At 41.5% G+C, this 14,665-nt stretch overlaps 1 protein-coding gene across 1 annotated transcript in view; it reads left to right on the top strand.

The window, feature by feature from the left end:
- The window catches only part of ULK2 (unc-51 like autophagy activating kinase 2), a 91,467-nt gene that overhangs the window by 51,941 nt on the left and 24,861 nt on the right, over positions 1–14,665 (top strand). The window contains exons 15-17 of the mRNA XM_037808290.1: positions 4,207–4,344; positions 10,588–10,733; positions 14,098–14,178. Of these exons, the coding sequence (XP_037664218.1) occupies positions 4,207–4,344; positions 10,588–10,733; positions 14,098–14,178 (365 nt within the window). The remainder of the gene's footprint in view (positions 1–4,206; positions 4,345–10,587; positions 10,734–14,097; positions 14,179–14,665) is intronic.

Below are 14,665 nucleotides of genomic sequence, written 5' to 3'. Positions count from 1 at the left end.
GTAACATTTACACAACCTAAAATTTCCCCTTTTAACCACATTCACATACATAATTCAGTGCTGTTAATTACTTTCCCAATGTTGTGCTCCCGTAACCACCAGCCAACACCAAAACTTTACAGTCAACCCAAATAGGAACTCTGTACAATTTAAGCATTAACTCCCGCTTGCCTACTCCCAGCCCAGCCCCTGGTAACTAGATTCTAGATTTTGACCCTCTCTGAGTGTGCTTATTCTAAGTGTTTCCTATAATTGAGATCACAACGATATCTGTCCTTTTATGTCTGGCTCATTTCACTCAACATGACGTCTTCAGGGCTCATCCATGTCATTGCATTTATTTGGGCTCCATTCCTTTTACGGGTGAATAATATTCCATTGTGTATATGTTCCACATTTTATTTATACATTCATTGGTTGACTATTTGTTTTTAATATGAAATATTTTAACCAAAGTTCAGAGAAAAGCAAAGTGTGTAGAATGATGTAATGATTACGTGGACACTCATCCCTTCACTTTGTTAAATCCTAACATTTTGCCTGATAAAAACGTTTTTTAAAAGAAATAAAAGGTCATAAGGACAGTTGAAACCGTATAGATACATATAAATGAATATATGTTTATATGTTATCCACTTGTAGAAAATAATATTTTTATATGTTTTATATAGGAGGCATAATATTATATGTATTATTTCCAAAAAAGTTTTTTTCACTCACCAAGTAAGAGTTAGAAGTCTAAGATGTGATTTTAAATGTGCTGGCCTGCAGTAAGTAGTGAAGAAAGTAAGGGAGCCTGGACTTGAGAGATAGGTGAATACAGGAAGAGACTGGCTTTCTCTACTCTTTTGTTTGTTTTCTTTTTTATTTTGTCTTGGTATCAGATGTCTGTAAAGAGACATGGGTTGGTCAGCTTTTGCTAGGTTAACAAACAACACCCAAACTTCAGTGGCTTAGAAAGCAAGGATTTATTTCTCATGGTGACTGCTGGCTGTGGATCTGCTGCGAATCAGCTGCGACTCTGCCTCACAAACCTTCATTCTGGGATCCAGGTTGAAAGAGCAGCCCCTGTTTGGGGCATGGTGTGTTCTCAGAGGGAAAGAGCAATGGCAGAAAGGAAGTTTTGAGGGCCATGACTTGGCTCTGCCAAAATAAAATGCCATGGAAACGCACTAAATTGGTACTAGGGATTTTGGGACTATGTAGTAAAATAGGCTAAACCAAAAGTTCCGTTAGTGTCTCAGTGATTTTTTTGTGATGCCTCTAGGCTAATAGAAATACTTAACAGTTCCATTTGTACAAAGTTGTGCCCAAACTTAATTGTAGTTTGAGAATGTGACAGTAGTAGAGTAGTTTGCATAGTGTCTGAGAGATGTCACTGTGTTTCCTTCAAAAACGTAATAAAGTATTCCAGGGTACCCTTCTGCATTTGCAGTGGCACCCTAGGGTGCTACAACACATAGTTTGGGAACCATAGGGTTAAGCAGCTTTTTTACAAATGTGTCCTCTGCCTTTCTTTGAGAATATGTTCATATGGGAAGTGTGTGTCTCCAGATCTTCACTTTTTTTGGTGTGCTCTCCTTTCTTAAGTTGTCTTTGTCCCCCTTTTCGGCTTTCCTCTGAGGAGTATAGCTCTTGAGCTTTTCTGTTCTTCACTAATGAGTGCACTGTCACCGAACGAAATACTTCTTAGTAATAATTCCTCTCCAGTGTCGGTACTGCAGGGAGTATGAGAATTCATTCCTTATGCACTCAGGCAAAAAGTAGGTGCACACGTAGGAGCCTGGCTCTTAAAGTTTTGAAGGCCAGGTGCCATCAGCCACCGGCAGAGGCCAGCTGCACCCCCAGGATGTGACGCCTTAGGGTGCACCTTCTCTGGCTGGATTGGTAACTTTCTCACTGCCTCCCTCACAGCCACTCACTTCTTTCTCGCTGGACCCTCCTCCTGCTTTACATTGCAGCTGTAGGCCCGTACACAGCATAGGCCCTTACTTCTCTGTGCTGCTGTGGCTCCTGGGTAACTGACAGCTCTTCCTCCTCCCCCTGGCTCACCACCATTTAATACCACGGGTCTCAGCTCACAGCAATGGCTAGGCGTTTGGGTGCAGGGATTCGGCTTCCTGAGAAGTCTTATATGCATAGGTCCTTCCCTCCTCTCTCCCTCTGTCCCTGGTATTATACTCTAGCTGTATATTAATTACAGCTGTAATTAAGTGGGGAAAAACGGGAGATTCAATTTTTTTCTTACATAGTCATAAAGAGCAGGATGTGAGTAGATGAAGCAAGGCTTTGCTGGCCTGTGGCCGCCTCGGATTTTGTAGGAGCCGACTCCAATGCTTGTTACAGGACTGGGCCTCACTGTGCACATGAATGCCCAGAAAGTTCTTTAAATGACAAATGTGGTTTGTGGCTTGATGTATTTTGTTTGTTTTTACTTAAAATTTTTTTTAAGTTAAAGAAGTTGTAGGTTTACAGAAAAATCATGTAAAAAGCACAGCATTCCCACATACCTGCTTATTGTTGACACTTGACATTAGTGTGATACCTTTATACAATTGAATATTAAAATCGTACTGTTAACTATAGTCCGTAACTTACGTTAGGTGTATTTTCCTGGTATACTACCCTATTATTAACACCTTGAATTAGTGTATAATTCATGAAAGAATATTTTTATACTTGTTCTATTAACTGTAACCGATTGTCTACAGTAGGGTTCACTGTGTTATGCAGTACTATGTTTTATCTTTTAAGTTTTATTCTAGTAACACATACAGCCTAAAATTTCCCCTTTTAACCACATTCACACATAATTCAGTGCTGTTGATTATACTCACAGTAATCCATCACCACCATCCATTTCCAAAAGTTTGCAGTCAGCCTAAGTGGAAATTCTATACAAATGAAGCATCAGCTCCCCATTCTCTACCCCCAGTCCATTCCCCAGTAACCTCTATTCTAGATTCTAACTCAATGAGTTTTCTTATTTTAATTAGTTCATGTCAGTGAGGTCACACATCATGTATAAGCTAGTCCTTTTGTGACTAGCTTATTTCACTCAGCATGATGTCCTCATGTTTCATCCATGTTGTCACTGCTTCAGAACTTCATTCCTTCTCACTGCTGAATATTATTCCGTTGTGTGTATAGACCACATTTGGTTTATCCATTTATCTGTTGATGGACACTTGGGTTGCTTCCGTCTTTTGGCAATTGTGAATAGTGCTGCTGTGAACATCAGTGTGCAGATATTTGTTTGTGTTTCTGCTTTCAGTTCTTCTGGCTATTTGCCTAGTAGTGGGATTGCCAGGTCCTATGGCAGTTCTCTGCTTAGCTTCCTTAGGAACCACCAAACTATCTTTCACAGCGGCTGCACCATTTTATGTTCCTTCCAGCAATGAATGAGTGCTCCTGTTTCTCCACATCCTCTCCAGCACTTGTAAATTTCTGTTTTTTTAAATAGTAGCCATTCTAGTGGGTGTGAAATGATATCTCGTTGTGGTTTTGATTTGCATTTCCCTAGTAATTAGTGATCTTGAGCTTTTCTTTTCCTGTGCTTTTTAGCCTTTTGCATATCCTTTTTGGAGAAATGTTTTTTCAAATTTTTGCCCGTTTTTTAATTGGGTTGTTTGTCTTTTTATTGTTGAGTTGAAGGATTTCTTTATATATTCTGGGATATTAAACCCTTATTGGATATGTGTTTTCTGAATATTTTCTCTCGTTTTGTAGGTTGTCTTTTCGAGGCAAAGTCCTTTGATGCACAAGAGTGTTTAATTTTGAGGAGTTCTCATTTATCTATTTTTTTCTTGCTTTGGGTGTATAGTTTAAGAAACCATTGCCTAACACAAGATCCTGAAGATGCTTCCCTACATTTATTTCTAGGAGTTTTATAGTCCTGATTCTTGTATTTTGGTCTTTGATCCATTTTTAGTTCTTTTTTTATAGGGTAAGAGGTAGGGGTCTTCTTTCATTCTTTTGCATATGGATTCCCAGTTCTCCCAGCACCATTTGTTGAAGACACTGTTCTTTCCAGTTGAGTGGGCTTGGTATTGGTTTTATGTGTTTCTAACAAGATTATTTCTTATTCACATACAGAACTGAGCATTCGTCTTTTTCTGGAATTTTCTCTAAATATCACCAATGGGTCACATGGAAGAAAAAGGTCTTAACCAGTTTTTCTTTCCTTTTTAAATATTGTGGTTGCAGGCAGTGCCAGCCTGCCATGTCTCCTCACAGTGAGACGGCACCCGTCCCAGTTCCGACTCAGGTGAGGAACTATCAGCGCATCGAGCAGAACCTTACGTCTCCTGCCAGCTCTGGCGCAAATCCACATGGGTCTCCAAGGTAAGCCAGTACTTAGTTTCCTTTTAAAATTTTTGTCTTAAAAACTTTTGTTGTCATTATTGAAAGGTCTGTTACTTTCCAGGGTACACTTATTTAGACTCTTAAATTTATCTGTGAGACATTGTACAAAATTGGACAATAAAAAATCTTTTGTGATGGGTCCATTTAAATGGTTGGCAGAATAATATAGGATGCATATGTATGTATTTGTCCCCAAGTAAAATTAGTTTTGAGAAGTGAGGGGAGAACTTTAGGAGATGAAATCCCATCAGGTGTAGCAGATTATTTATGTGTATTTATTTCATCTACATCCTGAGACCCCAGTGAGGTGGTGGCAAAGGAATGACAAATGTATAAGTCCAGAAAGACAGAAAAAAATAGGAGTAGGTGTTGAGTAGGTGGTAATTTGGGAAGCAGGAAGAGACCGAAGAGAGGGGCACGTGCTCCAGCAGGGCAGGTGTCGGTGTGTGTGCGGGCGGGAGTGCTGGCAGAACAGGAGCCCCTGCCCCACGGGGCCGCAGTGAGCCCGGGTGGAGGGAGGAAGTGAGGGATAAGCTGAAAGGGAAAACCCAAACCAGGAGGGAGTAGCAAGAATGCAGAGAAAAGAAGAAAACTTAATAAAAAAAAAACAAAAACAGGACTCTCAGGGATGGAGAAGATATTGCGTCCATTACAGTATACCGAATAACAGATTGAATGCGGAGGCAGTTATGAGAATCCAGCTGTCTTTTATTCAGCCAGATATTAGAGATTTGCAAAAATGTAAAATAATGGCACACTTCTCACTAATTTATTTTGTTTCAGAGATAAATAATTTGGAATATAGTTATTTTTCATCAAATCATGTTATTTATATTATATGTGATGAGTGTTTTAATGAAGTAAGAAATTAAAATTTTTTCAGTTTTAATTTCTAATATTGTAAATATCAATATGTATAAGTTATATAAGCCGAACATTTTGGGGTTCTCAAAAATTTTTAGCAGTGTAAAGAGCACCAGAGATGCAAAAGACCTTTTATGTAAAAACAAGGGGAATTGACTTTATATTCAGTGTGCTTGTATATGCATAAAGAAGCTCTGGAAGGATAGTCTTAAAACTAAAAACAGCGGTTACTTCATGAGTAGGATTGGGGAGTGCTGGGAATTAGGCAGAGAGAATGCAAGAGTGGGAAGGAGACTTCACTATATGTAATTTTATTTTATATTTACATTGTATTTGTACCCTGTGACTATATTGCCATATCACTATGGGTTTCAGAAAACAAACAAACAAAAAACACAGGAATAAAGGGAGATCCTGAAACCTGCCAGAGAATGGTATTGGCATTAAGCAGAAGAATGCCAGGTGCTAGAAGACAGTGAATAGATACCTTGAACAGGAGCAAAAAAAGATGTGGAGGCTGGCAAAAGGCAAAGTACAAATTGAAAAGTGATCTTGAAAAATGGCTCGTGCTTTGGGTAAGAACAAGGAGTGCCTGTGTCCTTCTCACCTTGCAGCTGCTGCTTTCACCCGGTCCCACCCCACATCCATCTCAGAGGACAGTAGTTTAGTCAGCTGGGGATGGCCATGAAACACGCGCGAGAGAGAGGCAAAATCAGGAAATTAATGGGGAAACTGCAGCTTTGCTGCATGAGGTTACATTCCTGGTTGGGGTGAGTGGTGGTCCAGCCACAAAGTTAACATGGAGGTTCTGGGAATGAGAAAACAATAGGAGGGCCAGCTGAGTTCTTCACATATCCCTGAACGTGTGGGAAACCACGTGCATATACAGGGGAAGCCTGAGAAAATTCAACAGAAAGTAAAATCTGAGGGAGATGTGTGAGTTGGCTGAATTTTGAGTGTGCTCTACCAGGTTCATATTCAGATTGATTGGCAGAGAGCCCCGTGGGTCATGGTGTTTAGTACAGCCTCTGCCCAATCATCAGGTAATTACTAAGCTAGGCAGACACAGGGTGGCCCCTAGGTAGGAAACTAGTCCAAAAAAAAAAGAAAAAAAAAACACACTATAGAGCACAGATGTCAGTAAATGTATACCACGGAGGAGTCAGTGCTATTTAAATCCAGGCATCTTACAGAAGTAAAGAATCCCCACAGAAAAATAATTCAGAACTCAGAGTTACTACAGTCTGTTACCTGAAATGTCCACTTTTCAGTAAAAAGTTAGGAGACATGCAAAGAAATAGGAAAAAGTGATCCCTGATCGGAGAAAAAAGTAGAAAAAGTCAGTATCTGACTGAGCCCAGATAGTGCAGTTGGCAAACAAGGACTTCAAAGCAGCTATTGTAAACATGTTCAGAGAATTAAAAGAAAATACCATGGCAGTGACTTTTTTTTCCTGTTTTTTAAAATTTATTAATTTGTTTTTTTAATATTCATTTTATTGAGATATATTCACATACCATGCAGTCATACAAAACAAAGCGTACATTCAGTTGTTCACAGTACCATTACATAGTTGTGCATTCATCACCAAAATCAATTCCTGACACCTTCATTACCACACATACAAAAATAACAAGAGTAATAATTAAAGTGAAAAAGAGCAATTAAAGTAAAAACACTGGGTGCCTTTGTTTGTTTGTTTTTTTCCTTCCCCCGTTTTTCTACTCATCCATCCATAAACTAGACAAAGGGGACTGTGGTCCTTATGGCTTTCCCAATCCCATTGTCACCCCTCATAAGCTACATTTTTATACAATCGTCTACAAGATTCATGGATTCTAGATTGTAGTTTGATAGTTTCAGGTATCTACCACCAGCTACCCTAATTCATTAGAACCTAAAAAGGGTTGTCTGTATTGTGAATAAGAGTGCCCCCCAGAGTGACCTCTCGGCTCCTTTTGGAATCTCTCTGCCACTGAAGCTTATTTCATTTCCTTTCATTTCTCCCTTTTGGTCAAGAAGATGTTCTCTATCCCACGATGCCGAGTCTACATTCCTTCCCGGGAGTCATATTCCAGGTTGCCAGGGAGATTCACTCCCCTGGGTGTCTGATCCCACGTAGTGGGGAGGGCAGTGTTTTCACCTGCCAAGTTGGCTTAGTTAGAGAGAGAGGGCCACATCTGAGCAACAAAGAGGCATTCGGGAGGAGGCTCTTAGGCACAATTATAGGGGGCCTAGCCTCTCCTTTGCAAACCCTTTTTAAAGACATGAATATCAGGGAATATCAGTAGAGAAATAGAAGCTAGAAAAAAGAACCAAATGGAAATTCTGAGGTTGAAAAGTACAATATAACCAAAATGGAAAATTGATAAGATAGACTCAACAACAGATTCAAGATGGCAGAAGAAAGAATTGGTGAACTTGAAGACACAGTGGTAGAGACTGTGCAGTCTGAAGAACAGAGAGAAAGAAGAAGGAAGAGGATGGATCCGGCCTCAGAGACCCCAGGATGATGTCCAGCATCACAGCAGAGGATGTGGGTTCTCTAATGGGTTCTCAGGAGGGGAGGAGAGGAAGGGGCAGAAAAAAATACATCATCAATGTGACGCGTGGCTGACAAACTGGGAGGCCAGGAGGTGGTGGGGGGACACACTTCAAAGGGCTGAAAGCCTAAAAGTAGAAACGAAAAACCAGTCAACCAAGAGCTCTAAATCCAGTGAAAGTTAAGACATTCACAGCTGAACAAAAACCAGGAGGATTCTTGCTAGCAGACCTGCCCTACAAGACACGATTATAGGACCTCCTTTAGGCTGAAAGGAAATGACACACAGGGTAACTTGAATCACAGGAATGGAGACCACAGGAAATAGTAAAAATGTGGGTAAAACTCAAAAGATTGAATATGTGTACACACATACGTATATATATACATACACATAAGTGTGTGTTGCAGGTGGAGTAGGGCCCCCCCAAAATTCATGTCCACCTAGAAACTCAATATATGGAAGTAAGGTCTTGATGGACGTCACAGGTTGAAGGTGGAGGTGAGCTCACACTGGATGTGTTCGGGTGGCCCCAGATGCAGAGAGTGATGCCTTACAAGAAGAGGGGAGCATGAAGAGAGACACGGACAAGGCGCTGTGGCGACGAGCCTGGCAGTGCCGAGGATTGCCGGCGGGGAGAGCAGGCCGGGGAGATCCCTCCCAGAGCGTCTAGGAGGAACGAACCCTGTGGGCACCTTAGTTTCAGACTCCTGGCCTCCTCAACTATGAGGATAAATTTCTCTTAATCATCCAGGTTCCTGGCAGCACTAGGAAAATAATATGGTTTGTGTCATCTCTTAATTTCTTTAAAAAAATTGTTTAAAGCAATAGCTATAACAATGTATTGTTAGATTTGTAACATATATGGATATACTATATAGACAATAATAGCACAAAAGAAGAAGGAAATGGAACTGTATTGGTGCAAAGTTGCAATGTGTTAGTGGTATTAAGTCAGTATTAATATGAAGTAGATTGTGATAAAGATGAATATTGAAATCTCTAGATCAACCATTACAAAAATAACTAAAATATATAAGCAGAAGGATTAAAACGATGAACTAAAAAATCTGTATAACACACAAGGCAGTAAAAGTGAAAGAGAAGAACCAAAAAGTCTTGACACACAGAAAACAAATAGACATAAATTCTGCCCTCTCGATAATTACATTAAACACTCTGTTGAGAAGACAGAGATTGTCAGATTGTGTATGAAAGCAACATCCAAAAATATACTGTCTACAGGAGACACAGTTCAGATTTGAAGGCATGAAGAGGCTGGAAGTGAAAGAATGGAGAAAGACGCAGGATCTGGGGGTGGTAAATAGATGCCCCGGTGACAGCTGTGCAGAAGGCCTCGGAAGGAGGAGGCAGCGCTCGAGAGGCGTCTCCGGAAAGAAGGGGGCCAAGAGAGGCTTGTGATGCAGTCTTGCCGGAAGATAATACGTAGAGGTAGAAAAAAACTTTTAGCTGTTTTTTCTGGCATTTACCCACACAGTTTTTAAATACACTTGTGATACTATTTCTAAATTTGTCAGTTTGAAGCATTAACTGCTGACTTTCTGTATGAAAGATGAGAAATTATGCCAGTCCCCACCTCATCCCTACCCTCGCTGTAAAGTTATTACTCTTATTAGTAATCAGTGGACTCTACGATCGAGATTTATGAAACGGTTTTGTAAATGTTTGTGGTGGAACCAGGTGTTTTGTGAGGAGTGGGGAGTGTGCCGCGGAGGGCTGGGGCTCTTGTCCGTTACAGGTCCAGGCATTTCTATCTGGGACCTTGGGTGCCAGAAGGTTTCTGAAATCAGAATTTCTCAGATCTTGGAGAAGTATACTGAATATCATGATACCCTCTAGTGAAGGCCAACGTATTGACTGACTTTCAGTGAAACGGCTGCATATTCACACTGAATGGACTCAACACTCCAGTGGCTCTACCGTCTGGCACGAACGGCCTCCCTGTCAGAATTTGCTCCCGAATGAATTCTGATGTGGTCAGATTTTGTCACCAAAATACTTGATGAAAAGACCTTTGACTTTTAAAACTTGTTTGGATTTCAGAATTACAAGCAAGGAATTGTGGACTTGTTTAATCTCTGTTGTGCTATTTTATTTTTAGACTGTGCGTGTTACTGTGATAAAAAGTAACATTAGAAAAGGAAACATGAAAAAAAAACTACCTTTTTATACTGCTCTTATGTATGTCCCTTATAATACTGCGTCTTATAACTGGGTCTATGGTAAGTGTTCAATATGACTGTGCTGGTTGTTTGATTCAAGTTCCCTAAAAGAGGACAATTAGATGTTTCACTAGGAGAGTTTAATTCTCATCCTTGCATAGTATATTGATTAACTGAAAGTTGTGGGACGAGTTTGGTCCTATAATAAAATGCTGGGGAAATTGTGTCTGATTTCCTTAGAGACTGAACACACATGATTTAAGAGAGTTCTTTTAGCCCTTTCTCTGTCACTATTAGAGTACTATCTGCAGTCTCTCCCTTAGGTTCCCTGAATTCTCTTATTCATTGATTGCACAGGTAAAATGAAGTCTTTCTTTACAATTATAACTGCCAAATACTATCACAAAGCTGTTTGTCAAATCATGTTTTGAATAAGGGGGATGTAAATAGTAGGTATGTAAATAAAAATTACGTAGGAAAATTGATCACCTGTTGAGGAAATTAGTTTTTACTTAAAGATCTCATCTTATGTTGGCATGGTTGGTTAGAAACGATGAAGGAAGGTGATGTGTCAACACGTGCAGTGATGAAGGTGATTTCCTGGAAGTGGGTAATTTTCCTTTTCTTTCCAGATCTGCAGTGGTGAGAAGGTCTAACACCAGCCCTCTAGGTTTCCTCCGGCTGGGATCCTGCTCCCCAGTTCCAGCAGACACAGCACAAACAGCTGGACGAAGGCTGTCTGCTGGGTCCTCCAGGCCTTACTCTCCTTCTCCTTTGGGTAAGGAGGATCAAAAGCAGCTGTTTTCAACCTTTCCTGCACCACAACAAAGCTGACATGACGCACCCCCTTTAGAAACAGTGGCTTGGGATGGCCGTGGTTCTCCCTGGCTGGCAGCCACGTCCATCCCTCTGACTCTCCCACCCCAGGCCCTCTGGAGGGTCACTGTGTAGATCTGTTAGGACCTCTGGTGGAAATATAGTCATATCAGTGGATCTTATGTATGGAAAACATCTCCTTGGGTTTGGACTCGAAACACAAAGTCAGAAATCCTAGGTTAAAGTGCGTAAAATGCCTATCCTACTCAGGTTTATGGGAATTAAAATATGGCACCAGTTACGTCCACGTGGGGCCTTCCAGCTTCAGTAGGAATAGGGCGATAGCTCAGGTAAAGGCCTTTCCACTTTTCCTGGAAACCACACACAGCAGCAAGCAGAGTGTTAAAACCAACCAAGCAACTAACGCAAAGCAAACGACCCAACAGAAAAATCACAAACCACACCTTTAGTGAAAGTGAGAGAGCAAGAAAATGCTTGAATTCCAGCATACATGCAAGAGGGCCAGGGCAGCTGGGACCACAGAGGGCGTGTGGAAAGCAGAGGGCTTCATGGCAGCCGGCCCCAAACTTGCAAAAAATGTTTCCTTCCCACCCCTGGTCAGCACTGCCAAAGGAGTATAAGGTGGAATGGGAAGAAATCTCAGGGTGGCAGAGAGGAAGGGTGGCAGGTGCCCAGGAGCTCTGTGAAGTAAGTAAATAACACAGATACAGTGTTTCAAAAAATAAGTTTAAATTACCAAACCTCCCAGTGCAATATTTTGGTGCTGTTTGTAGCTGAAAACACTTGAAACAAAATCATGCCCCCCCACCCCCACCCCTGCAGCAACCTCTGGGGCCTTCCAGAGTCTCTGAAGATGGGGGTTAAACCTTATCCTTGCGCTCAAGGAAAGGCCCTTCTGCCTGCTTCCCTAAAGACTTGGTCAGTGCCCCTTCTTTTGATAGACTTGTCTCTTGTCTGCTTAAACTCCCTGAAGTAACCTCAGCACTCCCTCCGTGCTAGTTTGGGTTCTCGGAGAGAGAGATGGCATTAGAGTTACTGGGGGAAACACCGTGAACAGTACAGGGGAGGGTGCAGGTGACCGAGGGCGTGGCCCCAAGCACTGGCTGTCACTTAGAGGAATTTGCAGACCCGCTTGTGGGCTTGGCTTAGTGCCCCCGACACGCTCGGTCTCTCGGCTGGGAGCAGCCCTGGGGGAGCATGGCCCTGGCACGACTGCTGGCTGCAGCAGGCTCCTTTGAAGGTCTGAGCCTTTCCACAGCTGCCACGAGCCCCGCTTTGTCACTGTTTGTGCGACCTCTGCCAGGTACACACACCTCTACAGCATTTGTTTATTTACACGGCCTTCTTTCCTGATGATCTGGTTTCAAGATGGGGTTTATGGGTGTTTTTTGGGCGTTCTGTCTTCCCCAATTCTGATTAAGGAACATTGCTCTTACCTCCCCAACTATATCTTACGTTGGGAGCCCTCCTTAAGGGTTTCAGAAACCCTCTCTGATGGAGATGAGGGCGCACATGCTCTGATCTCGCTGGCCACAGTGGGCTGCAAGGCGGCTCCCAGAGGTACCAAGTCCTAATTCCTAGAGCCAGCAAATTTGGAAAAGGTCCTAATCCCTGGAACCTACAAATTTTACCTTATTGGGGAAAAGGGTCTTGGCAGATGTGATTAAATTAAGGATCTTGAGCTGGGGAGATGAGCCTGGTTTCCTGGTGGGGACTGAATGCCATCACGTGCATTCTATGGGTTATTTTTTATCTTAATGAACCCCATTGGTCTCAGTTAGTGTTAGTTGAACTGAATCTTTGCTAAGTGAGGTTTTTTTTTTTTTTTTTAATATTCATTTTATTGAGATATATTCACATACCACACAGTCATGTAAAACAAATCATACATTCGATTGTTCACAGCACTGCCACACAGCTGCACACTCACCACCAAAATCAATCCCCAACACCCTCACCACCACACGCACAAAAATAACCAGAATAATAATTAAAGGGAAAAAGTGTGCTTCAGGTTTTAAAGCAGGGAAGGATAGTGAGGCATTTACCTTGGGCCCCAAATTTAAGGGGCACCAAAAAACTCAGGAAATAGTATTTGAATGCAAGGTTTTAAAAAATCAAAAGTAATGCAAAAAGTCCATGGTGAACAAAATATCAAAATTTCAAATACAGATAACATTGGTAATGGTGCCATGCCAAGCCATTTAAGAGCATGATGCAAAGGTAGAATATCAACAATACTAATTTTTTTTTTTTTTAGAGATAACAGTAAAAATAATGTTTATTGTTTATTTTCTGATTACAACACAAATATATGCTCCTTGAATAAAATTTGGAAAACATATAAAAGTTTCAATGAGAAAAAGTAAAAATTACATATAACCCAACTTTTTAAAGTAACCAAATTTCTTATTATATTTCACTGATTTTTTTTTTTAAATCTTCATTTTATTGAGATATATTCACATACCACGCAGTCATACAAAACAAATCGTACTTTCGATTGTTCACAGTACCATTACATAGTGGTACATTCATCACCCAAATCAATCCCTGACACCTTCATTAGCACACACACAAAAATAACAAGAATAATAATTAGAGTGAAAAAGAGCAATTGAAGTAAAAAAGAACACTGGGTACCTTTGTCTGTTTGTTTCCTTCCCCTATTTTTCTACTCATCCATCCATAAACTAGACAAAGTGGAGTGTGGTCCTTATGGCTTTCCCAATCCCATTGTCACCCCTCATAAGCTACATTTTTATACAACTGTCTTCGAGATTCATGGGTTCTGGGTTGTAGTTTGATAGTTTCAGGTATCTACCACCAGCTACCCCAATTCTTTAGAACCTAAAAAGGGTTGTCTAAAGTGTGTGTAAGAGTGCCCACCAGAGTGACCTCTCGGCTCCTTTTGGAATCTCTCTGCCACTGAAGCTTATTTCATTTCCTTTCACATCCCCCTTTTGGTCAAGAAGTTGTTCTCCGTCCCACGATGCCGGGTCTACATTCCTCCCCGGGAGTCATATTCCACGTTGCCAGGGAGATTCACTCCCCTGGGTGTCTGATCCCACGTAGGGGGGAGGGCAGTGATTTCACCTTTCAAGTTGGCTTAGCTAGAGAGACAGGGCCACATCTGAGCAACAAAGAGGCATTCGGGAGGAGGCTCTTAGGCACAACCATAGGGAGGCCTAGCCTCTCCTAAGTGAGGTTTTGTGAACCGTAACATACCGTGTGATTTGTGCATGTGCGGCCTGTTTCCTGTGTGCTTATTTTTCAGTCTTCCTCCACCCCCTTCCTCTCTGCAGTGGGTGCCGTTCCGGAGCAGTTGTCGCAGTGCTGCTGTGGGCGACCCCAGGGCCACGAGCCCAGGAGCGGGAGCTCCTCAGGTAGGAGGCACGTGCAGGCGCCGTCACAGGGCACGGGTGGGCTGGGGTCACGTCTCCTGCCTTGTCGGCCTGAAGTAGTTCCTCTGCCGTCCATTTACATCCCTGGTATAATACCTTTCAGCAGATCATGTAGCTAGTGGGCCTCTCCTTTTGGGTATAAGATTCCTTGATGAAAATAAGCGTTAGGAACTAAATAACAAGCCAAATTTTGGTCACTGTCACTCTGATAATGAAAATCAGTCTAGAAAATGAGGTTTCATTCCTTTGGTTAATACTATTCTAGGTAAGAGCTGACAGTCACCATTGGGTAAAAAAAGAAATATTTATTTGCTTTATTTTATAATATATATATTTTTGAAAAGATCTGTATAAATCATACTTTTAGAAGCCAAATTCTATTTCTACATTTAGGAGTTGGCCATAAGAAAACCCTGTATTATTTAGAAAAGCACTCTTTCTTGACTTTGGTTTTTCATATTTTGTGTTT

This window comes from Choloepus didactylus, chromosome 18 (assembly GCF_015220235.1).
Source record: "Choloepus didactylus isolate mChoDid1 chromosome 18, mChoDid1.pri, whole genome shotgun sequence".
In the NCBI taxonomy this organism is placed as follows: Eukaryota; Metazoa; Chordata; class Mammalia; order Pilosa; family Megalonychidae; genus Choloepus; species Choloepus didactylus.
This window is presented reverse-complemented; position numbering and strand designations above follow the sequence as displayed.